Source organism: Lepus europaeus, chromosome 1 (genome assembly GCF_033115175.1).
Source record: "Lepus europaeus isolate LE1 chromosome 1, mLepTim1.pri, whole genome shotgun sequence".
In the NCBI taxonomy this organism is placed as follows: Eukaryota; Metazoa; Chordata; class Mammalia; order Lagomorpha; family Leporidae; genus Lepus; species Lepus europaeus.
In genome coordinates this window covers 176,561,464-176,589,137 of record NC_084827.1, presented here as the reverse complement: position 1 = coordinate 176,589,137, position 27,674 = coordinate 176,561,464, and the positions used below count along the sequence as shown (strand labels likewise).

The 27,674-nt window shown below is 45.5% G+C and overlaps 1 protein-coding gene across 3 annotated transcripts in view; it reads right to left on the bottom strand.

Moving 5' to 3' along the window:
- Window positions 1–27,674, bottom strand: part of DIS3L2 (DIS3 like 3'-5' exoribonuclease 2) — a 395,509-nt gene that overhangs the window by 301,264 nt on the left and 66,571 nt on the right. For all 3 annotated transcript variants that reach the window (XM_062193445.1, XM_062193453.1, XM_062193448.1), the window contains one exon: window positions 21,227–21,328. In XM_062193445.1, the coding sequence (XP_062049429.1) occupies window positions 21,227–21,328 (102 nt within the window). The remainder of the gene's footprint in view (window positions 1–21,226; window positions 21,329–27,674) is intronic.

Here is a 27,674-nt window from a genome sequence, read left to right as displayed (position 1 = left end):
AATCCTCCGCCTGCAGTGCCAGCATCCCATATGGGAGCCAGGTTCTAGTCCCAGTTGCTCCTCTTCCAGTCCAGCTCTCTGCTGTGGCCCTGGAGTGCAGTGGAAGATGGTCCAAGTGCTTGGGCCCCTGCACCCACATGGGAGACCAGGAGGAAGCACCTGGCTCCTGGCTTCAGATCTGAGCAGTGCCAGCTGTGGCAGCCATTTGGGGAGTGAACCGACGAAAGGAAGACCTTTCTATCTCTGTCTCTCACTGTCTATAACTCTACCTGTCAAAAAAAAAAAAAAAAAAAAAGATACCTATCTAAATTGGAAATTCTCCCACAGCAAGACAACAGTCACCACCATCTCTGTGTCTCCTATTCCTGAATCACCGCCTTCCTTGGTCTCCTTCATGTACTCTTGCACTCACTATGGATGGTGACTGCCTTCTCCATCCCACTAAAACTGCTGATCAGCATCACAGATGGCTTCCTATTAACCAGGTTTAACTTCTCTGGAAAACTTCACCCTAGGTCTGTGGGAAACGGTGCACTTCCTCCTCCTCCAGGCATTCCCTGACTCGATTTCAGGCACAACGTCCCCTCCTGGGATTCCTCCTTCCTCTTGGCCATCACTTCTTAGTCTCCATCCACAAACCCATTAAGTTAGGATGCTACTCAGGTCCATCCTCATCCATATCCTCTCATTTCTCCATAGGACATCTAGATATTGAAGTCCCCCGAATCTCTGCCTCCAGCCAAGATCACAATCCTGAGCTCCCAAACCTATTTACCTTCTAGTTGTCTTTCTAGACTTATATACCCCCAGACATCTCAAACTCAACATGTCCACATGAAGCCGTCCTCCCACTCTCATCTCTGCCCCTGCTCTCCCTCCTAGATTCTATCCTAGTAAATGGAACCACCATCCCCTCAGTTACCTGGGTCTAAAGTGTAACCATTATCCATCCTAGCTTCTTCCTTCCTCCTGACCGCCTATATCCAACCACCATTAAACAGTTTATCTCCTTGCATTTCACACAGCCATTATGACTTCAGCAATCCTCACTGAGACTCTCTTAATGAATAAATCAGTCAGTCCCCCGCCAGTTTTTCCCCTTTCCTTTAAATCGTCCAGCCTGGGTCAAGCATTTGGAGCAGTGGTTAAGACGCCACTTGGTACAACCCATAGAAGAGTGAGCTTTTCGAGTCTGGCCTCCTGCACTTCTGACCCAGTGTCCTGCTAATGCAGACCCTGGGAAGCAGCAGATGGTGGCTCAAATACGCAGGCTCCTGCCACCCCTGTGGAAGACCTGGGTTGAGTTCCAGGCTCCTGGCTTCAGCCTGGCCCAACCCTGGCTGATGCAGGCATTTGGGGAGTAAACCAGTAGACGGATGATCTCTCTCTCTCTGTCTCTCTGTCACTCTTTTTCCGTCTTCCTGATTTTCAAATAAAATGAAAATAAATTTTAAAACTTAAACCTCGGGGTCGGCACTGTGGTGTAGCAGGTAAGGCCACCACCTGCAGTGCTGGCATCCCATGTGGGCACCGCTTCAGGTCCCGGCTGCCCCACTTCCAATCCAGCTTTCTGCTATGGCTTGGGAAAGCAGTGAAAAGTGGCCCAAGTCCTTGGGCCCCTGCACTTGCATGGGAGACCCAGGGGAAGCTCCTGGCTTCTGGCTTCGGATCAGCTACAGCCATTGTGGCCATCTGGGGAGTGAACCAACAGATGGAGGACCTCTCTCTTTCTCTCTGCCTCTGCCTCTTGTCACTCTGCCTTTCAAATAAATAAGTAAATCTTTAAAAAAAAAAAAAAAACCTTAAACCCTTCACCTCACCACCAGAATGATACTCTAATATGCAAATCTGATTCGCCACCCTTCCTCAAAAGTCCCCACGTGGCTTCCCAGCGCCACATGCTAACAGCTGAATTCCCTTCCCCAGCAGGACATTGCACGATGTGACCCCAGCACCCACAGCAGCCTCTCTGTTTACCAGCCTGGCCCACCTCTTGACACTGCATATCCCAATCTTACATTTTAAGCTCCAAATACTAAAACATCTATAGTTTTCCAAATCAACAATGTTTTCTCAAGGCTCCATGCCTTTGTATACAATATGTCTGCCTCTGTACATAATATTGCCTAAATTAAACAGTTTTTATATACACACACACCCTAATTCATAACTAGTACTATAAGACACAGGATGAAATAGATCAACTGCAATATTTTTAATAAAAATTGTTCAAACGAGCATTTGAACAATTCTAATAACAAATAACATCATCACAAAATTATTATGATACTTTTTTTAGTTTATAAATACAAATAAATGGCAGTATATTTCCTTAAAACATAGCTTTCTGCCTTTCACTTGTAAAAACTGCAATATAGCACCACTGACTTAATTCAAAGACCAACAAATGTACTTTCTATCACTTCTGTCTCCCAATGCACTTTAAACCAAGAATTACGTACCTGAGAGTGATCTGAAAGACCATCTAGACCATTTCTGTGTGCTTCTGAATTCTGTTTTAATTAGTGGGGATTCATCTGTAGTAAGTGATGTAGAAACTTTTGCCTTTTCTATGCTTTTCAGATGGCTAGTCAGGAATTCAACATATAATGAACCTAATTAATCCAGTGAAATAGTAATTAGCAACGTCTGCCAGCTACATCGCACTGTCCCTGCTTGCAGACACCCAGAAGGTTCGCACTTCTTGGCCCTCTTGTGGCTGAGCAGGGGCAGGTGACTCACTCTGGCCAATGTGCTATGAGCAGAACTGACTCCATCACATCAAAATCAAGGGTTTTCAATGTTGCCCTCTCAGCTCTTTCCTTTTGTCTCCAAAACAGGGACTGTTTCTGATGGCCTCTGTTCCATCCAGTCTGAGTGCTCGAGCGAAGCTAACGCAAAGCCAAGCCCCTAGATGATCTGCATCAGTAAACCACGTCCATCTCCTCCCACAGCACACCGTGCCTCCACACAACTACTGGATGATTCAAATGATGATTCAAAGAGACACACACTGAGACACCAACACTGTATGTCATATTTTATGTCTGCTACAAGTAAATGTTAACAGCGGTAAACTCAAGAGCTAGGAATAGTACACTTGAGTTAGTACTGATCTTGGCCAAACTATGACTCTTCATCCTCATTTCTAAGAATGACAGTAGTCATATCTGACATTTCTCCAGTACTTACAATGTGCCATCTTTGCTGTAAGCATTTTATCTATATTAACTCATTCATTACAATCAATGTGAATTTCATCAAGCCAACTCCATGGAGTTAAGGAGGAATAAAGTAGTTTTCTAGCAAGTAATCTTGAAACATTAATTGGTAGTTTCCCAGAACAAATAAGCTACTCTGTCCTTAAATGATACATTCCTATTTCAGACATTTCAATTTGAATTACAGAGATCTGAAGGCATGTTTAAAACAGGCAAGAACCTGAAGTATCTGATCCCAGAGCTGGCAATAATGAAGAAGAAAAGATGATTGTTAAAAATAGGCTTGTGTATATAACAATCTCAGGAAAATCTGATCATGATGGTAGATACAACTAACCTATCATACACCTCCGGGTGGAGGCTCTAAAGACTGCCTTCCATCATTAAGTACCTTCCAACTCCTTTTTGGGCCTGCCATGCAGGCCAGGAAACCAAACAATTCTAAGAAATCCTAATTCCACTGGAATTGAGAACAATCCAAAATGATAGTGGTTATATAAGAGATTGGATTAAACATAATCTAGTATGATGGGTGCATATTTAAAGAAGAACTTGGAAGACAAAACTTTAAAACAATCCCTGGAAGAAAAAGACAGTTGTCAAAGGAAACAATTTACTGTACTAGACCAATTTCATGTGAACATAAGGAGGTTTGGAACAACCACTGAAAATCAGGGATTAAATGGGTGCTTTGATTTTTTTGTTTGTTTAATTTAGAACAAGAGTATCCACTCCTATAAGTACTTCCTTTATTCTTTCAAACTCAAGTTCTTTCTTTCTGTGCCAATCTCTTCCAAAATACTCATCTACACTTCTATTATTCCCTTGCTAAAGAATTAGTATCTCTGTACAAAACTAAGTTCTTGGTAACTACATAGCAAACATGTTAGCAAATACAGAATAACTGTCCCTGCTTCTCAACTGCCCCCCTTAAATCGTACAAATTTTGCTCTGCTACAAGGAAAATAATCCTGTCTCAAAAGGAACTTAGATTTACCTAGCAAAGTGCTTGATTAATTTATTCCTACTTTATACTCAGTACAATGTACGTACTCAACAAACAGATGTGGGACAAGTGAAGGGGCTCCCTACTATTACAGGTTTCCAGTAAGTATATATCAATATGTTGAGTAGATTCTAACCCATATTACTAAATTAAAAAATTTAATTTAAAAGTGAAGCAAAGAGACAGTGAGCTCCCACTGGTGCCCACAACAGCCAGGCTGGAATGGGGCTGGAGCCAGGAGACAGGAGCACAATCCAGGTCACCCACAAGGATGGCAAAAGCCTCATATCTCTTGAGTAAGCACCACTGACTCCCAGGGTCTGCATCAGGAGGGAGCTGGGAATCAGTGTGGAAGATGGGCACTCTGATATGCTATGCAGGCTTGTGAAAGTCTTATTGTATATTAAATGTTGAGTAAAAAAGAATATAGGGACAAGGTTCCAATTAGTATAGATTCTACTTGAAATGTATCTCTTTAGCTAGTTTGTCTCCTTACACCGTTTTACCTAACTTAATATATACGCTTGTCATTCACCTTTACTCTGACTTTCTCTGGGCCAATCACTGTGGCTGCATTAACTAAGCTGCTCTCTGTAGTTCCCAGTCATGCAAGGCAGTACTGTAGGCATTATGTAGACATCCTGGGCTCCTCCTGTGGATGGGCTTAGCTATTAACCCTCCCTCTGGATCCAAGACACCAGAGCTGAATCGTGGACACTCCAGTCTCCTCTGGTATAACAAAACAACAACAACAAAGTCCACAATTCTGGTCTCAGAATTGGTCATCTGCTTTGGTTTCTGCTCCCAGTTGGACTCTAGCCAATTCTGGCTCAAAGATCAAATCCTTTCCATGACTCCCAGCTCACTAGTCATCTCTACCATTGTGCTTGTTATAAGGCAGTCCCACATGTCTGGAAGTAGAGCTCTGTTCCAAAGCCCCACAAGGACCCACTTCTTTCACCATGATAATCACCTACAAGCTTTCTGAAAACCTGGGGCACTTGCATTTTGAATCTGCTGCAAATGAGCCAGGATGACACCTGCTCCGTAACCCCACTGACTCCTGAGCAGCAGGATCTGACCTCGCAGTTGGGTCAGCTCTCTCAGCATCAGATCCACTGTCTAGGGCAGATGTCTGATAAGGTTCTGACTCATTCCCAATACCTGCCTCCATAATCCCCTGAGAAGCTGTCACAACTCTCCAGGCCCAAGATTCAGCCACTAGAATTCTCTAGGCCTTTGGTCATTTCAACCAATAGAGTTATGTTTCTTTTAATTACATGGCAACTTAGAATGCTACATGATGCTAAAATATACACTGACTTTTCTAATTTATGTCGATTTTTATGATACCTGGTAATATCCACCTACAAATCAAATAACTCTCTTCTTGATGTCTCTGGAATAACAAAGACCAATGAGGTCACGAAATCGGGAGATACAAACTTGAATCCCAGCTCTGTCACTCTCTAGTGACATGTTCCGTAAATAAGTAAAATGCCCAAGCAAAGCCTGTTTTCTCATTCAAAAAATTGGGAAAGAGATAACAGAAGACTAAAGAATATTTAGTGGAAGGACTGGCTATAGGACCTGGTACACAGCAAGTACCAAACGTTCGCAATCATCGCCAGCAGCCACAGTATTGCATTAGTGTCACAGGGAAGGGAAATACAAACTTGTTATGATCCACAAAAAGACGAAGCACAAGGTTGTGTAATGGGTCTGGGAGATGAACCTGATGAGAGTAAAGATAGAAAAATAAAAAGAGAGAGAATGGGAGGAAATAGCGAAGATCAAATAACTAGCAAATAGCAGAGTTTACAGAGCAGAGAACAGAACTCCATGAGCCTCTGTAAAAGGGGGCCAAGGACTTTGATCTCCCTGGCAGGGGCAAAAGTAGAGGCCTCACTTTGCCCTCTGAAGGGCCACTGTAGAGAAGTGACAACAGAATAAATAAGAGAAAAAGGAGTACACATGTACTAACACGCACAGGAGAAGAAAACTCACAGCACAGGCGGCACACATCAAGTCTGAGCCTCAAAGAAAAGGTCAGCTAGCTGACGCTTACACACCCCCTTGCTGGGGAAGAGGGAGCAGGAGTGCAGGCCATCGTAGAGGGATCATAAAGCATTGTTAGAGCAGAAGAATGGGCCCAGAAGAACCAACAATGGCCTGGGCAAAGCTCCTCTAAGTGCCAGCTATGATGTTTGACGTTCAGACTTCGCTGGAATTTCAGTAAAAAGGCTGAAACCAATGATGTTCCTCTTTTGATGGGTCTGGTCAGGAGATACGGGAACTTTGCTGAAAGCCTGCTCTGGGAAAGCAAAAACAAAGGAAGGTCAAAGGGACCTGAATCTCGGGCAGTTCTGTAAGACTTCTCAGGACGTCAAAGCACCAGTATTTGGGACAGCCTTCTCTGAGCCCCAGCACCCTTGAGGGCAGGACCTTGAGCCTGGGTTGGAATGCCCTACTCTCTCCAGCAGCGGGGAGAGGAAGCAGAGGGGCTGCAGCAGGGGCCAGTGGTGTGGCAGGAGGACAAGCCCTCCATCCCTAGGATCCTCCCTGAAACCTTCAAATTTTCAAACTCTCCTGCCAAGTCATTGCCAGACCAAGTCATTCCCATCCTAAGGTAAAACAAAACCTCTCTCCTTCTTTATCCCTATCCTTCAAACCTTATTTAAAGTGTAACCTCCTCTCTGAAGCTTTCCCCAGTTGTCTCAGATACAGGACTTTGGTGCTCTCATAGCAATGTTTTTCTGTTGCCATCCTGCAAACAGTACCCTAATTGCTTCCATCCCCTTTTCAATCAGCCCACGGGTTCCTTAAGCCCAAAACCTGGGGCCTAGTGAGGTTCTTATCTGCAGGATCTAGTACAGGGCAGGAGGCTGGGAGGTAAGAAGCCGTGGGTACCTGCACTGCTCCAGGCAGATTCATCAAGGTCAATGTTTCCTAACCATCTGCGGAGAGTTTCTCCTTGAAAACCAAAGCAAAAGGACAGTAAGCTAAAAGTCGAGAAATCTAGACAACATTGATTTTGCCAAGAATCTCTCGAGTCCTCAAACAAACCACTCCCACAGGACCTCAGTTTCCCACTGACAAACGGAAGAAACCATCATGTCCCCTCGACTATGCTTCATTACATACCCGAAATAAACAGAGACACAAAGTGTGCAAGAGTTCTGAGATTTAAGTTGTTATATAAGAGCAAATTATTTTTTATTATTTCCTCACAGCTTGATACTTCTACAGCTATCTATTTTGCCAAAAAACATGCTGTGAAATAAATTGACTATTTCCTACCATAACTAAAGAATTGTTGTTTTTTCTAAAATCCCAAAGGCCCTGTGGTTTACATGCCCAAGAGAGGTGAGCTCAACAAGCATGAAGAAGCAACAACAAATAATCCAATGAATTCACATTTGTTCACACCACTGACTGCGGATTCCTTTGATAAAAATATACTTTTGTACTAACAAACCTATAAGACAACTGGCCAGCATGCTTGCACAGATTTATATGCTACACGTCAGGGATTCTTGATGACAATCTGAATATTCTCTTCTCTCTAGTTTGACTCTGTTGCCAACAATTGTCATAGGTGGGCTACAGTCAACAGAGCTCTCACTTCAGAATGGCAAGAGAAATACTCTAATGGAGCCTAAGAGACAAACCTAACCGTGTTGATTTTCATATAAAAAGCCACTGGGGGCGCAGCCACTGTGAAGACCCTCGGGAAAGGGGGTGAATAAAGAGCCTAAGGCTGTCTGGGGCAGTCTTCTGTGTTCAAACCCTCTGAAAGCTGAAGAGGGTCCTGCGGAGCACCAACATAGCCCCTGCAAGTCATTTCCCCTTACCCTCTTACCAGCAATCCTGGCCAGTCCAGGCCTGCCTCCATGCCCAGGCCATCTCTACTCTTTAGAGTGCTGCCAACAGAGAGCAAGGATCCAGTCCCTCAGGGGGACTTCTTTTTAAGTGTTGACTTGAAAGGAAGAGACAGACAGAGACCGCCCATCTGCTGGTTCACACCCCAGAGGAATTCAATCCAGGTCTCCCACATGGGCAGCAGGGACCCAACTTCTGGAGCCATCACCTGCTGTGTGCCAGGGATGCCATCAGCAGGAAGCTGGGATTGGGAGCAGAGCCAGGACTCAAACGCAGGCGCTGCAATACAGAATGTGGGCATCTCAAACAACAGCTCTATGGCTGCCCGAAAAACCAGCTCCTGCGGGGTCGTCTGCGGCCCAGTCACAACTGCTAGGGTCCACAATTCTCACTCAGCTACCTCCTGCCAAAGCTAACTCAGATCCAGGGGCCAAAGCAGAGGCTTTCACTGTCCCTCCTCCCTTAGAGGAGAGCCTGGTTACTCAAAATGTGGTCCCTGAACCACTGGCACTAGTGTTGCCTAGGAACTTCTCAGAAATGTAGAATTTCAGGCACCAACACAGACCTACAGAATGAGACTGTGCAATTTGACAAAATCCCCAGGCAAATCATTTTCAAGTTAAAGACAAACTCCAGTCTATAGGACTGGCCCCAGTTTTGTTTTGTTTTTTTTTTTGTTTGTTTGTTTTTTTTTTTTTTGACAGGCAGAGTGGACAGTGAGAGAGAGAGAGAGAGACAGAGAGAAAGGTCTTCCTTTGCCGTTGGTTCACCCTCTAATGGCCGCCGCGGTAGCGCGCTGCGGCCGGCGCACCGCGCTGTTCTGATGGCAGGAGCCAGGTGCTTCTCCTGGTCTCCCATGGGGTGCAGAGCCCAAACACTTGGGCCATCCTCCACTGCACTCCCTGGCCACAGCAGAGAGCTGGCCTGGAAGAGGGGCAACCGGGACAGGTTCGGTGCCCCGACCGGGACTAGAACCCGGTGTGCCGGCGCCGCAAGGCGGAGGATTAGCCTGTTGAGCCACGGCGCCGGCCGGCCCCAGTTCTAATGAGGTATCCTAACTAGGAAAAAGCTACTCTCAAATTTGCAAACCTCTCTCCAGAATACCACCTCTTCTCCATGTTCTGCCATCTCTTCTCCATGCTCAGAAATACTGCATGGCCTGCTAAGAGCCTCTATTTCCCTTGGCCTCCCTGCCTAGAATCTCCAGGCCGTGGGCCGGCGCCATGGCTCACTTGCCTAATCCTCCGCCTGCAGCACCGGCAACCCAGGTTCTACTCCTGGATTCTGTCCCGGTTTCTCCTCTTCCATTCCAGCTCTCTGCTGTGGCCCAGGAGTGCAGTGGAGGATGCCCCAGGTCCTTGGGCCCTGCACCTGGATCCTGGCTTCGGATCAGCACAGCACGCTGGCCACAACACGCCGGCCATAGTGGCCACTTTGGGGGTGAACCAATGGAAAAAGGAAGACCTTTCTCTCTGTCTGTCTGTCTCTCTCTCTCTCACTGACTATCAAAAAAAAAAAAAAAAAAGAATCTCCAGGCTGTGCATTCCCACACAGGACTTCTTGATGAGATACCTGGCCCATGTGCCAGGTAGGCGTAACCTCCAAAGGCAAAGGGCTCCAATGCACCACTGACCCACCTGACCTTGGGCTCTCCGAAGGAAACTGTCAGAGGTTTCTCTGTGGCTCGGCTCTACTACAGTGTCCGAGGCCCAAGGGAACACAGAAATCATAAGAGCACACCACGGAGGAGCACGACAAATCACAGCAGGTAGACTGTCCACATCCCGATTCCAGAGGACCGATTTCACGGAACACCCCCTTTCCTGCGTAAGGGCGTACTGACCCTTCCCAGGAAGCCTCCTCTTGCCAGGCAGCAAGACAGTTCTGATGAAGCAAACCAGGTAGATCAGAGCTGCCTTCTAGAATCACACAGGGGGAAGCACTGTGAGAGTGAAGGCTTGCTGACCCCCAGTCAAGAGACCTCTGCCCCTACAGCCATGGCTGGCATCAGCCTCTTCTCTAAGCCAGGAATCCGGCTAGCAGTGTGCTCCACAGGGGGAGGGGCTTCTCTATACCCTCCTGACTGGGACTTGAAATGGCAGCTTGCCCAAGTACTCTTCTCTAGCTATGGCCTCTGCCTTTAAATACCACATATCTGCCCACACATCCCAAATTACATCTCCAGATTCACTCTCTCCATGGAACTCTAGACTCATTTGTGCAAACATCTTGTTTGTTCATTTTCAGTATTTTTTGCAGTTTTATTGAGGTACTAGTAACAAACAGTAAACTCCATGTATTTAAATATGCAGGGTGATCAGTTCTGAATACATAAATGAGCAATGATGAAACACAAAGCCATTAAAATAACAAACATTGGGGCCGGCGCTGTGGTGTAACGGGTAAGGCTGCTGCCTGCAGTGCCAGCATCCCATATGGGCGCCAGTTCAAGTCCCAGCTGCTCCACTTCTAATCCAGCTATCTGCTGTGGCTTGGGAAAGCAGTGGAGGATGGCCTGAGTCCTTGGCCCCCTGCACCCACATGAGAGACCTGGAGGAAGCTCCTGGCTCCTGGCTTTGGATTGGCGCAGCTCCAGCCGTTGTGGCCAGTTGGGGAGTGAACCAGCAGATGGAGGACCTCTTTCTCTCTCTCTCCCTCTGTCTCTCCTTCTCTCTGTGTAGCTCTGATTTTAAAATAAATGAATAAGTAAATCTTTAAAAAAAAGATAACAAACATGTCCACCACTGGCCAAGGTTGCCTTAGGCCCCTTGGTAATCCATTCATCTGCCTCTTGTAGCTATTAACTTGTTTGCAACTGTTAAGTTTTATAATAAATATAATTACATAATATATTCTATTTTGCATGGTTTCTTTTACTCATCATCATTATTTTGAGATTCACTCATATTGTTGCATGTGTCAATTTTCTTTATTGCTGAATTGAAATGTATTCTCAAAATCGGTTTACCCATTCACATGCTGACAGAGAGTTAGGTTGTTTGCACATTGGGGTTATTAATAAAGCTGCTATGAATATTTATCTAAAGCATTCCGTAGGCAAGTACTTTCATTTTGCTAAACAAAATGGAATTGCTGGGTCATATGTTGGGTGTGTGCCTTTTTTTCAGTTTATTAAAAAGGCAGACAAAGAGAGAGAGAGATCATCCACTGGCTCACTCCCCAAATTATCTGCAACAACTGTGGTGGGCCAGGCTGAAGCCAGGAACTGGGAACTCCATTGAGATCTCCCACGTGGGCAGCAGGGACGATCCACGTCAGCCTTTAGCACTGCCTCCAGGGTTCTGGAGCAGGAAGCTGGACTCAGGAGTGGAGCCAGTGTTCAAACTCAGGAACTCGACAGAGGACACGGTGTTCTAGCCGGCCTCTGAACCACCACCCCAGGTGCCTGACCCTACTGAACTTTTTCTTTTTCTTTTTCTTTTGTAAGATTTTATTTATTTATTTGATTGGTAGTAGAGTTACAGACAGAAAGGTCTTCTATCTGCTGGTTCACTCTCCAAATGGCCACAACAGCCAGAGCTGAGCCAACCCGAAGCCAGGAGCCAGAAGCTTCTTTCCAGGTCTCCTACAGGGGTGCAGGGGCCCAAGCACTTGGACCATCTTCTGCTGCTTTCCCAGGCCATCAGCAGGGAGCTGGATCAGAAAAGGAGCAGCTAGGCCTCAAACCAGCACTCATATGGGATGCTGGCGCCGCAGGCACACGCTTATCCTACCTTGCCACAGTGCCAGACCCGTGGGAAGGATTTCGACAGGCAGATCCCATTGAGATTATCCCAAGAGTTGGAGAAGGCTTGAGCTAAGCAGAAGTCTGAATTAGGTAAGGTAAGACAGGTGCAGGGGAGGGAAAGAGGTTTCTCATGACTGCTTTCCCAGACGCGTTAGCAGGGAGCTGGATTGGAAGTGTAGCCTCTGGGACTCAAACGGCCCCTACCATCCACATGGGAGACCCTGATGGAGTTCTGAGTTCCTGCCTTCAATCTGCCCAGTCCCAGCTGTTGTGGTCATCTGGGGAGTGAACCAGTGACAGGAAGATATCTCTTTCTCTCTCTCTGCCTCTCCCTCTCTCTCTAACTCTTCCTTTCGAATAAACAAACAAATCACTTAAAAAAAAAAAAACTGCCAAATTATTTTCCAAAGTGACTGTATCATTTATATTCTTACCAGCAGTGTACAAGAGTTCTAGCTACTCCATATCCTTGCCAACACGGAGTTATGGTCATTAACTTTCATGGTCATTAACTTTAGCTATTCTAATGGGTCTGTAGTGAGATCTTACACTTTCAATTCGAGTTTCCTAAATGACTAATTACGTTTAGCATCTTTTCACATGCTTATTTCCCATCCATAGATATTCTTTAGTGAAGTATCTCTTTGCTATGGTTTGTCCCCATGAAAACTCAGGGTGAAGCAACAGTGTTGGGAGTAGAGCCTTGTAAAAGGTGTTCAGGTCACAGGTGCTAAGTCCTTATTAAAAAATGAATGCCATCTCTCAGGAGGGAGATCTCACTCCTGAGACTGGCTTAGGAAATAAGAGCAGGTTGTTGTAAAGCAAGGTTCCTCCATGTGTTTTGCCTTTTGCTGGCACCCACCTTCTGCTTTTCCATCCACACACAAGGAGCGGCTCAGGGCCCACAGTGGGAGCCAAGCAGACGCAGGAGTCTGATCTTAGAAGTCTAGCCTCCGAAACTGTGAGCTAAAGAAACTTCTATTCTTTCTAAATTATTCAGTCTCAGCTATTCTGTTATAGCAACAAAAAACAGATTAAGACATTGCTCAAATGTTTAATGCATTCTGTAATTGGGTTGTTTATTAATGAGGCACAAGATTTTTTATATTCTAAAGTCCTCAAGCAGATAAAATGTTTTGCAAATATTTTCTCTTCACCCCATGACTCATCTTTTCATTAGCATTGTCTATTGAACAGTGAAAGTTTGATTTTGATGAAGTCAAACTTAGATATTTTTCTTTCATGTTTCATTTTTTGTGATACTTTAGAAATATTTGCAAAATTTAAGTTCACTAAAATTTTCTCCTATATTTTCTTCTAGAAAGTTTATAATTTTTACACAGTTAGTGCTACAATTCACTTCAAGTTATAATATCTGTATATAACAAAGGTAAGGCATAGAAATGCATTTTCTTTCATATATCTACACACTGTTACCGCACTTTTTATTTATTTATTTTATTTGAAAGGCAAACACAGACAAGGATCTTGCATCCACTGATTCAGCCCTGAAATGCTCACAACTGCTAGGTTGGACCTGGCTGAAGCCAGGAGCCAGGAACTCACCCAGGTCTCCCATATGAGGACAGGACCCTTCCACTTGAGGCATCACCCGCTGCCTTCTGAGGTGTGTAACAGCAGGAAACTAGAATCAGAGGCAATCCCGAGACCTGAACACAGGCACTCCAAACGGGACGCGGGAATCCCAAGCCCGCAGCCCCTGTTATTGAAGAGACACCCTTATTCCATTGAATTGCCTTACCACCTTTGTAGAAAATCAACCATTTGTGCCGGCGCTGTAGCACAGCGGGTTAACACCCTGGCCTGAAGCGCCGACATCCCATATGGGCGCCAGTTCTAGTCCTGGCTGCTCTACTTTCGATCCAGCTCTCTGCTATGGCCTGGGAAAGCAGCAGAAGATGACCCAAGTCCTTGGGCCCCTGCACCTTCGTGGGAGACCCAGAAGAAGCTCCTGGCTCCTGGTTTCAGATCGGCACAGCTCTGGCCATTGCGGCCAATTGGGGAGTAAACCATTGGATGGAAGACCTTGCTCTCTTCCTCTCTCTCTCTCTCTCTCTCTGCCTCTCCTTCTCTTTCTATGTAACTCTGACTTTCAGATAAATAAATAAATCTTTAAAAAAAAATAAAGAAAATCAACCATTTATGTATGGGTCGGTTTCTGGATTCCCTATTCTGTTCCATTAATCTGTATGTCTACCCTAAAGCTAATACCACTTTTTTTTTTTTTTTTTTTTTTTTTTTTTTTGAGCCTGGTATTTCTTACCACTTTCTCTCACTAATGTTTTACGGATTGGGCATGTCTTCCACATTTTTGGCAAGTTTATCACTAAGTATTCCATGTTTATTTTCCTATTGCAAACAGGCCCACTGCTTTATTACTAGTGTAAAGAGCTACAATAGTCCTTTACACGTCCACCTTCGACCCTGCAACATCGTCAAACTCACTTTTGATTTCTACTAGGTTTTTTTTGGTAGATTCCGCAGGAGTTTCTACATAGAAATCATTTAGAGAATAAGGCAATATGACTTCCTTTTTCTAGTATAGATGAGTTTTTTCCCTCCTGACATTTTGTACTGGCTAGAATTTCCAGAATAATGTTGAATAAAAGGGATGAGAAGGGACATTCTTACCTTATTTCTAACACTGAAGAAAAGCATTCAGTCTCTCATCATTAGGGATGATGTTAGTTCTAAGTATTTCCTAAATGTTCTTTATTGGGTTGAGAAACTGAACTTCTATTCCTAGTTTGCTGTAAGTTTTCATCACAAATGGCTGTGCAGTTTTGTCCAATGCATTTTCTGCATCAACTGAAACGACATTTGCATCATTTGTTTTACATGCAGAGAGAGAGAGAGATGGACAGAGAACTCCCATTTGCTGCTTTACTTTCCAAATGCTCTCAACAGCCAGTGCCAGGCCTAGTCAAAGGTGGGAGTCAGGATCTCAATCCAGGTTTCCCATGTGGGTGGTAGGAACCCAATGACTTGCCCCAGTGCCACTGCCTTCCAGTGCCTGTTTTAGCAGGAAGCTGGAATCAGAGCTGGAGCTACAGATCACACCCAGGCAATCCAATCTGGGATGCAGAGGTTGTAACCAGTGTCTCAACCACTAGGCCAAATGCCCATCCATGAAATGATGTTTGAGGGGAATCTGTTATTACATTTAGTCTGTTAATATGGTAAATTACATTGATTGCTTTTCAAATATTAAACCAAGCTGGCATTCCTGGGATAAACTTCAATTACTCATATTATCTTTTTATAGGTTTTTGGATTCTATTGTAAAAATTTTGTTAAAGAATTTTTGGGGGCTGGCACTGTGGCATAGCAGGTAAAGCTGTCTGTCTGTACCACTGGTATCCAATGAGGGCGCCAGTTCAAGTCCTGGCTGCCCCACTTTCAATCCAGCTCCCTGCTGGTGTGCCTCTGAAGGCAGCAGAGTATGGCCTAAGTGTCTGGGGCCCTGCCACCCACGTGGGAGACCCAGAAAAAGTTCCTGGCTCTTGGCTTTGGTCTGGCCCAGCCCTGACCATTATGGCCATTTGAGAAGTGAACCAGTAGATAGAAGAGATTTTCTCTCTCTCTCTCTCTCTCTCTCTCTCTCTCTCCTCTCTTCTCTCTTCTCTCTCTCTCTTTCTGTAGTTGAGCCTTTAAAATAAATAAAATTAATCTTTAAAAAAAAAACATTAATTTCACCTCTGTGGTAAGCATTTCTCTGTAACTTTTTTCCTTACAATGTTTTTTCCTGATTTTGCAATTAAGACAATGCTGGCCTCACATAATAAGATGGAAAAGGCTTTTCCTCTTGCATTTTCCCTAAGTGTTTATGTAAAACCAAGATTATTTCTTCCTTAAATATTTAGAATTCACCAGCAAGTTAAACAGCCTAGGTCTCCATATTTTCTCATTTCTCTACTAATATGCCTAAAAAGAATTTAAAACTTAACACAGGAGCCGGTGCTGTGGTGGAGCGGGTTAACACCCTGGTCTGAAGCACAGGCATCCCATATGGGCGCCGGTTCGAGACCCGGCTGCTCAACTTCCCATCCAGCTCTCTGCTGTGGCCTGGGAAAGCACTGGAGGATGGCCCAAGTTCTTGGGCCCCTGCACCCACGTGGGAGACCCAGAGGAAGTTCCTAGCTCCTGGCTTTGGATCTGCAGCTTCAGCTGTTGCGGCCAATTGGAGAGTGAACCATCGGATGGAAGACCTCTCTCCTCTCTCTCTGTAACTCTGACTCTCAAATAAATAAATAATTCTTAAAAAATAAAATAAAATTGGCCGTCACCGTGGCTTAACAGGCTAATCCTCCGCCTTGCGGCGCCGGCACACCAGGTTCTAGTCCCGGTTGGGGCGCCAGATTCTATCCCAGTTGCCCCTCTTCCAGGCCAGCTCTCTGCTATGGCCCGGGAAGACAGTGGAGGATGGCCCAAGTTCTTGGGCCCTACACCCGCATGGGAGACTGGGAGAAGCACCTGACTCCTGGCTTCGGATCAGCGCCGTGCGCCGGCTGCAGCGGCCATTGGAGGGTGAACCAACGGCAAAAGGAAGACCTTTCTCTCTGTCTCTCTCTCTCACTATCCACTCTGCCTGTCAAAAAAAATAAATAAATAAAATAAAATAAAACTTAACACAGACAAGCATAACTAATAATGTTTATACCAAAATATGCTCTACTACTTTCCATTTTAATTAACAATACCATATTCATCCTTTTTTGCTTAAACCAAAATCTTAACAGTTATCACCCATTCATCCTTTGACTCATCCTAGTCTTCTAATTCTCTTCAGTTCCTATCAGTTCTACTTTCAGAATATATTTACTGGGGGCCGGCGCTATGGTACAGAGGGTTAACACCCTGGCCTGCAGCGCCAGCATCTCACAGGCGCCGGTTCAAGACCTGGCTGCTCCACTTCCAATCCAGCACTCTGCTATGGCCTGGGAAAGCAGTAGAAGATGGCTCAAGTCCTTGGGCCCCTGCACCCACGTGGGAGACCTGGAAGAAGCTCCGAGCTCCTGGCTTCAGATCTGCACAGCTCTGGCCATTGCAGCCAACTAGGGAGTCAACCAGCAGATGGAAGACCTCTCTACCTCTCTCTCTACCTCTCTCTCTCTCTCTCGCTCCCTCCCTCCCTCCCTCTCCTCTCTGTGTAACTCTTTCAAATAAATAAATGAATAAATATTTTTTAAAAAGAATATATTTACTGTCATGATCTTTTATAAAGCCTCCTAACTGGCCACTCCAATATACAATTGTCCCCACTACAGTCTGTTCTCCTAAAGCGGCTAGAGTGATTTCTGACTAAACACAATACATTTATATATTAACTATAAAACAGAAAAACAACAGGCTGCATCTGAAGCCTAAATGCATTGACTGTGCGAGTGCTAATCTATCTCTATAAATTCTTTCTTCCTTCTTTCTCTCTCTCTCTCTTTCTTTTTTCTTTCTTATTTGAAAGTCAGAGTTACAGTCTAGAGAGAAGGAAAGAGTGATCTTTCATCTACTGGTTCACTCCCCAGATGGCCTCAATGGCCAAGGCTGGGGCAAGGCCAAAGCCAGGAGCCAAGAGCTTTATTCAGGTCTCCCATGTAGGTGGCAAGGGCCCAAATACTTCGGCCATCTTCCACTTCCCAGGCCATTAGCAGGGAGCTGGATTGGAAGTGGAGCAGCTGGGTCACAAATCAGTGCTCATATTGGATGCTGGTTTTGCAGACGGCAGCCTCACCCACGATGCCACAACACCAGACCCTCTAAAAATTCTTCACTATCTAACTAGGTCCAGTGACACAGGAATTCATAAAATTGGACCTCTAGGGGAAAATTCAACTTTGTTGCATTGAGTATTACAGGAAGAACAGATTTTTACCCAGGAATCAAAGGTACGAAGGCAGAAGTAAGAATACCCAGGCCTTCTAGATCTGGACAATAACAAACACCTTCACCCTAAGACAGCAAGTGTCAAAGCTTGGTCCACAACATATCCCACCCACCTTCTGAGGCCTCTTACCCAAAGCAAGGGCACTTCTCGGATTACACTAAGAGAGACTTGCCAGTCTTACTACAAAAGGGGTGTGGACACAGGAAATAATGCAACAGATGGATTCATTTGTTTACTCCGGCCATCTCCTGCATACAGCCAAGTGCAGTAAGGACACCAGGCAATTTGGTCTTGCTCTTTTAAGCAATCCCATCTACTTCTGCAGAGATAAACGGGTACTGCACAGTATGCTCTCCATTCCTACCCTCCAATCAGCCAACACCTCATACCTTTTCTGCTCTGCCCTGGACCCACCCAACTTTCTACCCATTCCTCTGCTGCTTCCTCTACACGCTCCTATTTCTTCACTCTCACCCCTTGTCCTCTCTTTGGCTCTTCTTGACTAAAATGCTGGCTCTTCACTTCCTCAAATGCTCCCTAGGAACTCTCCCTCTGGTTTGACCTGGAGCTAATGCACACCCCTTGTCTTCTTGGACCTGGTGAAGAATGCACTAGATGATGTTTTTGAGAGAACAGGAAGTAAGCTAAATCAACCTGCATTCCTAGGCCCTGGAACCAACCCTGAGCTGTGCTTTCAAAAGCAAAAGGGAGATTATATCCACAACTGGCAGCAGCTGGGGTTAGGAGTGGGGAGGTGGGGCTGGACTAGGGAAGTTCACATTCATTTTTTAAAAATTAATTAATTAAAAAAAAAAAACCCTGCACTTAACTTCACAGCATTCACTAAACTTATAATGCAATCTGTGGGGCCAGCCGGCATTGTGGCGCAGCAGGGTTAAGCTGCCGCAGCTGCAACACCAGCACCCCATGCCTGCTGGCTGCAGTCCTCACTGCAGTCCCAGTTGCTCTGCTTCTAATCCCATCCCCTGCCAATGCAACTGAGAGGGCAGTGGAGGATGGCCCAAGTACCTGCGCCCTTGCACCCACATGAGAAACCTGGATGAAGATCCTGGCTTCAGCCTAGTCCAGCCCCAGCTGTTGTGATCATTTGGGGAGTGAACCAGCAGATGGAAAATTTTCTCTTTCTCTCCCTCTCTCTCTAACTCTGCCATTCAAATAAATAAATAAATCTTTTTTTAAAAAGTTGTATAAGGGTGATGAGTATCTGTCTCTTCCCATCTGCAGCCTGCACTAGACTGTAAGCTCCATAAAGAGAACTATGTCCACCTGCTCATGACTAAACCCTGTACCCTACGATTACCTGGCACAGAGCTGTAACTCAATTACTCCAGCCCTATGATTTATGCTCAACAGAGCTCTGAGATGACAAGGAACTGCTCACATCAATCTATCCTGGAAAAGTTAACAACGAGCACTTCTTGAGCTCCTAACAGTCTATTTGAGGAAGCGCTCTTCGATTTGTACGTGAGTTATCAGTTAATCCCCAGGACAAACCCACTAGGTAGATACTATGGTTATTCTCATTTAATCCCCAGGACAAACCCATTAGGTAGATACTATGGTTATTCTCATTTAATCCCCAGGACAAACCCATTAGGTAGATACTATGGTTATTCTCATTTTACAAATGAAGCCTTTGAGGCAGAGAGGTCATATAATTTGCCCAACGTTACCCATATGAAGGCAGAGATGAGACTCACACCCATGGAGCCTGGCTTAAAGCCCACACTGCCAATCACTACACTAAACCATCTCTCACTGAAGGAGACATCAAATTCTTGAGTGCCAATGAACTGAGCCAAATAATACAAACGAAATGAAAACAAATTCAGGCCTAGATATACCAATTATCAGTTCCACAAGACAATTCAAAGAAATTGCTACCATAAACCATTCCAATGTCTAGCCCTTACCATTAGTTAAAATAACAATTAAAAACTAATACCAGGGGCCGGCACTGTGATTAAAGCCCCGGCCTGCAGTGCCGGCATCCCACATGGGCACCGGTTTGAGTCCGGCTGCCCCACTCCCATCCAGCTCTCTGCTAATGAGCCTGGGAAAGCAGTATAAGACAGCCCAAGTCCTTGGTCCCCCGCACCCACATAGGAGACCCAGAAGAAGGTCCTGGCTCCTGGCTTTGGATCAGCCCAGCTCCAGCCCTTGCAGCTATTTGAGGAGTAAACCAGCGGATAAAAAAATCTGTCTCTCTCTGTCTCTATTTCTCTCTGTAACTCTTCCAAAAAAATAAAATAAATCTAAAAAAAAAAAAAACTAATACCAGAGTTGACATTTGACCCGGTGGTCAAGCCACTCGTCGGGACGCCTGTGTTCCACATCAGAGGACCTGGGCTCTGTCCCAGCTGAGCTTCTGATTCCAGTCTCCTGCTGATGTCGAGCCCAGGAAGCAGCAGTGGTGACTCAAGTCCTTGGATTCCTGCCACTCACACAGCAGCCACAGCTTCAGCCACCTGGTCACTGCAGGCATTTGGGGAATAAACCAGTATATGGGAGCTCCCTTGCTCTCTCTCTCTCTCTCTGTGCCTCTTTAAATAAACAAATAAATAAATAAGGCCACATCTTCTTTAATTAATAAGATACAGATAGATACTGAAATCCAGAATATTCTGTGTTAAAAACATTTTTCTGCCCAATCACCAAACTAGGTCCAACAGGGCTAGACGGGTACTGGCTGGGTTTGCCAACAGAAGCAGCACAGATGTGTGAAGACTGCCCCTGGCCCCATGGCTTTGTCTTTCCAGATCTCCCAGCACAGCACATGGGAAAATAATATCCCCCAAGCTTTTCTTCTACCCAAAAGAATGCCAAAAGCCCAACACAAGGCATGTGACAAGAGAGAGATGACTGGAGATACAGATGACTCAAATTATTAGATGTCTGTCCAAAAAAAAAAGGCCGGTGCCGTGGCTCACTAGGCTGATCCTCCGCCTTGCAGCACCGGCACACCGGGTTCTAGTCCCGGTTGGGGCGCCAGATTCTATCCCGGTTGCCCCTCTTCCAGGCCAGCTCTCTGCTGTGGCCCACCCGGAAAGGCAGTGAAGGATGGCCCAAGTGCCCAAGTGCTTGGGCCCTGCACCCACATGGGAGACCAGGAGGAGGCACCTAGCTCCTGGCTTCGGATCAGCACAGCACCGGCCATAGCAGCCATTTGGGGGTGAACCAATGGAAGGAAGATCTGTCTCTCTCTCTCACTGTCTAACTCTGCCTGTTAAAAAAAAAAAAAAAAAAAAGATGTCTGTCCAACAGATGCCTCTAAGCCCAAGCATTCAATGGCCTACTTCCAAGGTAACATCCAGTTTTAACACAGGCCCGGGGGGGGGGGGGGGGGGGGTGTCTACGACTCTTGGTTTTTGATGCCTTATTGGCATACCAAAGAAATGCGAAAGGCCCTAAGAAGTCTATAATGAGACAAGGAAAATGCAACTCACCTTCCACTGCTCCTCGGGAAGTAGTTTCACCACCACCACATCTCCATTTAAGGCTCTGTTTCGAGCAACAACCCCATCAATGAAAATGTCTCGATCACCATCCTGGGTTGGAGAAAGACATAAAATAATAGCTTACCAAAGCTAGCAAGCAAAAATTACTTACTGGATTTGAAATTTCTAGACCCTATGATCTGTCCACTGACTTAACAGGAACACAGGTACACAGCCATACATACACCTGAAGGGAAACACACACACACGCTATGCAAGTTAGCAGAATTATAAAAATCACCAACTAAGCAAAGGATCTACTACAGCAAGGCCAAAAACAAATAAATGAAAACCCAGAAAGCAAAAACTTGACACTGTATGCATTTATATCTGAAAGGAGAAAGGACTACTAAGTTATTTGTAGGTTTTCCTTTTTTGTTTTAAATAAACCATGCTGGTACCTTTTTAAAAAGATGTTTTTTACGTATCAAGGAATGGTTAAAAAATACAAAGCACACAAGAAAGCAGAAGAGAAACAACATGATCTCCCAAAACACAACTGAGAGCAAGGGCAACAACCAGTTCTAGGATTTGGGTTCTCTACCAAGAAAACAGCAGTCACCCTACCCCTCGGGAAAGTGGCAGAGAGAACAAACTGTGGCTGTTTTCATTGCGAGTGAAGCAGAAGGCAAACAAGCCAAGAGGCATAACATGAGGTTCAAAAAGCGTCTTCACTCTCCAGCCACTTCCTGGCGTAGGAGCCGGGCGAACACCGGACCGGGAACCCTAGGTGCACATATCTTCATCCTCATCCTCACCCTCAGGTGCAGAAACAACTCACTCAGCAGTGTGGCACCCAGGGAACTCCCTAGTCGGCTTCTAACTTAAAAGAAGTGCCAGAGTCGTTGCAAGAAGCCAAATCACTTTGCAAAAACACTTAAATGGAAAGATAGCTAAGGAGAACACAGGACTTCATAGTCAGGTTCTGCGAGAAAATGAAGTATTTCAGAACATTTCACCAGAAGTATGTACCCTCATTCTTTTATTCTTCCAAACTTTACACTAAGTGCTCTTCTTCAGAGGACATGGAGAGGTAAACTGTTTTTCTTATAGGAGATGACAACAAAAGGATCTGAAAATCACACTCAGGTTTCCCTGAGAGACTTAAGAGGTAAGATCTAGCACTCAACAGACTGAGCCAGTGATTATGGAATTAGAGTTCAAGTTCAAATTAGCATTCCAAAATCACCGACCCCGCTCCCCCAAAAAAAGGCATTTTTTTCACTCACTACTTTTTATGGTTTCCAATTACAAACATTTCAAGATTTTTCAGAACAATTTTTCTGTTCAACCTCCACTCTAGCTGTGGGCTGGCAGCCGTGTCCTGCAGAGCCTGCCAAACCTGACACCACCTAGTCTCTAAGGAACAGCTACCACGCTAGCCCCCAAGAATCACCAAGGCTGATTCTGTGACACGATTCCTAGAGAAATGAGGAGAGACAGCTCAGAAAGAGACGAGGACAACTCAAGTGCAGTGCGTCATCCTCCCCTGCTGCTCTCTGCAGTGGAGAAAGCAATGGGATCTCTGGAACGAGAGACCCGGATGGAGGTCATCCTAACCTATTCTCATCTGTCAAACACGAGCAATGAAATGTCTCTTTCACAACCACCCTTTGGCAGCTCAGGGAGTTAAGATGCTAAGACGAATATCGTCCTCTTCCTATCCCAAGAAGGAAAGAAAGTGGGGCTAGCTGACCCCAGACAACACACCAGTCCCCAGGCACTGTGTCGTATTCAGCTCCTCCTTGACTCATTAGAAGCCTCCAGCTATTGCTGAATGTCCTATCTGAAAGCTACCAAACTCAGGAACTGCTCCACACCAGGAGGCTGAGTCAGCTCTCTTAACTACCTTGAAGGCCAAGGAGTTCAATTCTTTATTTGGATGCCAGAAGACTTGATCTATGCATCAAAAAGAACACATTAAAAAGAAAGAAAAATGGATGATGAACATTCCTAGAGAAACTCTAAAGAGACCTGGGAATAATCTAATGAAACACTCACAGGGAGGACAACCCAGTGTATCACAGTGGTCAGAGCATCCTCCCTCAGTGGAATAGCTCCCTGTGGACCAGGAATAAATTCTGCAGCTGTACAAAGGGTGCCTCCCACGACAAGAGGCATTAAAACGTTACCGAACCTCTTGGACCAATTTAATGCAGAATAGAAACTGTGCTTTAAAAAAAAAAAAAAACAACCAAGAAACAGATTTTTACATCTGGTCCTTTTCTCCTCATTATTCTACCCACAAAAAAAGGATAAAAAGGCATCTCAATAGTATCACTTTATCTTAGTCATGTGATTTTATTCTAATTTTTTTTTAAGAACTTCAGGAGACAAGCAGTTACACAAAAGTGATTCATTTGTCATTAAAAAAAAAAAAAATCTACTTTCTACCAGTAGAAAGTACAATGAACCTAAGTTTCCCAAAACAAAGTTTTGATTATTCCTGATGGGCAGTTCACTATTCTTAGCCTGCTGACTTACATACACATTTTGGCAGAGCTAATGACACTATAAATTCACAACCATTTTTAAAATCGAGGAGAGTAAACCTAAATGATCAAATCTCTGTTTTAGGCTCTCTAAAAACTTGGGAATTTTTGAGGTGGTGAGAAACATTAGACAAGACTTAAATCACCCCACCTTTTAAAAATAAAGAACATCTATTTCCTACTACAGGAGCTGAGGCCACATCTTCTTTATACGGACTCCTGTCTTTGTTCTCCCAGCTCAATAGAGCACAAGTAACATCCAGGCCCTGGTTCCCACATCCCACTTCCTGGTCTGCCAGGCGCCATTCTGCCAGTTCACACAGGTTCACACTCTATGAAGTACCCATACTCAGAAACCCAGACCACTGGTGACTATGGGGTTTAACCTCTGGGAAATAAATCGCCTCCACTATGGACCCCTTCAATTACTTTCTATAACACTTCTGAAAACTGAAAATGATCCCAAACCCACAAAACAAGAATGCAAAACTGTTCCAGTGTCTAAAACTAGAGTACCCACAAACACTTGCAATGGGCCTCGAAAGTGGTTGTTCCAGACTGTTCTTAATTCCCTAGACGGAATTATTTACTATATTCTTCTCTCTCTGAAACAACCTTACTACTCCACCAGCGGCCTGACAAAGGAATAAACAGGGCACAGCCAATCCTAATTCCACACTGTCTGAAACTTTCTAAGTAGGACATGCTAGGAATACACTTTCAAGCACAACAACCATGAGCCACTGCAGCATCACTAACTTGCTTTGCCTCCTAGCCCTCCTTGAACAAGCCAGAAGTAAACCACGGAGATCCTTCACTGAAAATGTAAATCACACACCCTGAACTTGCAGGAACCTAACCAGGCCCCAGGCCCCGCATTCTTGAGGACCTCTTGCCTGGCTCTGCTCCAGCCACATCATCCCCATTAGGCAAGGAGTGCTCCTCTGGAGTAAGCAGCCCCAACCCCACTTCCAGGGCACCCCCTGGACTTGGCAGCTGGCTGAAGGGCAAGTGTTTCTCAGAGGGCAGGATGTGTGCATGCAAGGGCCCTCACTGTAACAGAGCAACCCAGATAGGTCAGGGAGCCAGGATGGGGAAGGGAACAGGGCCAGGCCAGAGGTGGACCCCCCTCCACGTAGCCGCATTTCTGTATGGAGCTCCAAGGAAGCTGAGAATTCTACACTTGAACCCAGGTATGGGAGCTGTACTTGGCAAGAAATACACTTTGGGGGCCAGCGCCATGGCTCACTTGGCTAATCCTCCACCTGCAGCGCCGGCACCCCGGGTTCTAGTCCCAGTTGGGGCGCCAGTTCTGTCCCGGTTGCTCCTCTTCCAGTCCACCACTCTGCTGTGGCCCGGGAAGGCAGTGGAGGATGGCCCAGGTCCTTGGGCCCCTGCACCCACATTGGAGACCAGGAGGAGGCACCTGGCTCCTGGCTTCAGATCGGCGCAGCGCACCAGCCATAGCAGCCATTTGTGGGGTGAATCAATGGAAGGAAGACCTTTCTCTCTGTCTCTCTCTCTCTCACTGTCTAAGTCTGCCTGTCTAATTAAAAAAAAAGAGAGAGAGAGAGAAAGAGAAATACACTTTGTCACGGGGGCCAGTGCTGTGGTGTAGTGGGTAAAGCCGCCACTTGCAGTGCTGGCATCCTATATGGGTGCTGGTTCAAGACCCAGCTGCTCCACTTCCTATTCAGCTCTCTGCTATGGCCTGGGAAAGCAGTAGAAAATGGCCTAAACCCTTGGGCCCCTGCACCCATGTGGGAGACCCAGAAGAACCTCCTGGCTCCTGGCCCGGATCAGTGCAGCTCTGGCCAATTGGAGAGTGAACCAGTAGATGGAAGACCTCTCTCTGTCTCTGCCTCACCTTCTCTCTCTGTGTAACTCTAACTTTCAAGTAAAACAAATAAATCTTAAAAGAAAAAAAAAGAAGAAATATGCTTTGTCATGAAACACCTTTTACTTAACAGTTGATTAGTTTGATTTATACCTTCTCAGTGTTTGATATTAGGCACATGTATCTCCTTTTGTGCATTTGTCCGAGACCCCACACTTGTTAGGAGCCAACCTAACAGAGAATCAACCTGCGGAAATTCAACACTGGGTACTCAGGGGAGAGAGAAAGCAAGCAGCACAGTTGTCAGGATGCTGTAGTTTTCCTTCTCATTCCAGTTAACGAGAGCGAAACTTGGCATGCCTTAGAGATGAGAGGCTTGGGATCCCCTCAGTTCCCAGGTGCTTCTTGGGACGAACTCCGTACTACCTTGAGTGTGGCTGTCATCTTTAAAAATGCCCATTCTTCACACACTAGGATTCCTAATACAATCAAGCTCCTCCAACTGGAATGCCACCGGACAAACAATCGTTCTTTCCAATGTAAGGAAAACACTGCTTACGCAAGCGTCTCAGAGGTGCTTCATCTGTCCCCAGCACGGCAACTTCCTGAAAGATTTGCATGGGCAATTCTGATGATTCCTACACGCGATGTTCTGAGCAAGCTGAAATCGAACACCCATGTAAACTGCACTTTCTCCATCCGATGGGACTGCTCCTGCAGCTACATTGTGACCTTAAAGCTGACCCTCAATGCTACCCTCCAAGCACTGGGCTCAGCATATATACCATGTTCTGTCACACAGACAAAAGAATAGGACTCAGAGAAAATAACGGGACATGCGATACTTTTTCACTGGCCCAACAGGGTAAGACTTGGATATAAATGTGAATTCTTGACTTCTGGAGGGCAGAGGAAAAAAAGGCTATTGTAACAATAACAGCGGTAATGCCGATGGAGTGCCTGACTAAACTTGTCACTTAACATAATGAAATAAGGGTATCCCACTTCTTTTCTTTTTTTTTTTTTTTTTTATTTTTTTTTATTTTTTTTATTTTTGACAGGCAGAGTGGACAGTGAGAGAGAGAGAGACAGAGAGAAAGGTCTTCCTTTGCCGTTGGTTCACCCTCTAATGGCCGCCGCGGTAGCGCGCTGCGGCCGGCGCACCGCGCTGTTCCGATGGCAGGAGCCAGGTGCTTCTCCTGGTCTCCCATGGGGTGCAGGGCCCAAACACTTGGGCCATCCTCCACTGCACTCCCTGGCCACAGCAGAGAGCTGGCCTGGAAGAGGGGCAACCGGGACAGGATCGGTGCCCCGACCGGGACTAGAACCCGGTGTGCCGGCGCCGCAAGGCGGAGGATTAGCCTGTTGAGCCACGGCGCCGGCCTGTATCCCACTTCTTTACCTCTGAGTAGACATTTGTCTCTATGGTCTCATCCACTGTGAAAAGAAAATGTAGCTATCCTAGTTACCCTCCTGGAAAGTGACGTGGGGACTCAAGGACACTGCTCTTCAGCTTTACATAACTGAGCCTTTCCAGGGACCTGCTAACCATGTGTCAGAGCGAACTCGCTTTAAGTGGAGAGAGCCTCTAAAAATGAGTCACGAAAACAAGAGAGTCTGAAGACTCTGTACCAAGTCCTATCACCTGCATAGAAGGGAGCTGAGAAACGATGACCAAGAAGAAAACAGCAGTGCACGATATTCGTGGACAAATGTTCACTTTAGCTCATGTAGTAGATCGAAAGTGGATAGCATATTTGTTTAAGAAAGATTAACTTAAATCAGTGGAAAAAACCATAAATCCTTTTAAGCCATAAACCAAGGGCATCCAGTTACACGAACTGGTGGGTAGTCCGCCTGGGTCCAGCTGCTCTCTGCAGCCTCCCTTTCATCTGGCAGTTGATGGTAAGACTGGCAGAAGGGGTTGTGAACCAAAAGCAAATTTTGTTTATTGACGTTTGAAACAAATCCTTGCCCATCCTCAGTTTTGTTTTACTACTCTGCTTTTTAGCTAGAATATATGATTTCAGTTTCAGAGCTCATCGACAAAATTAACCGTGACATTAGG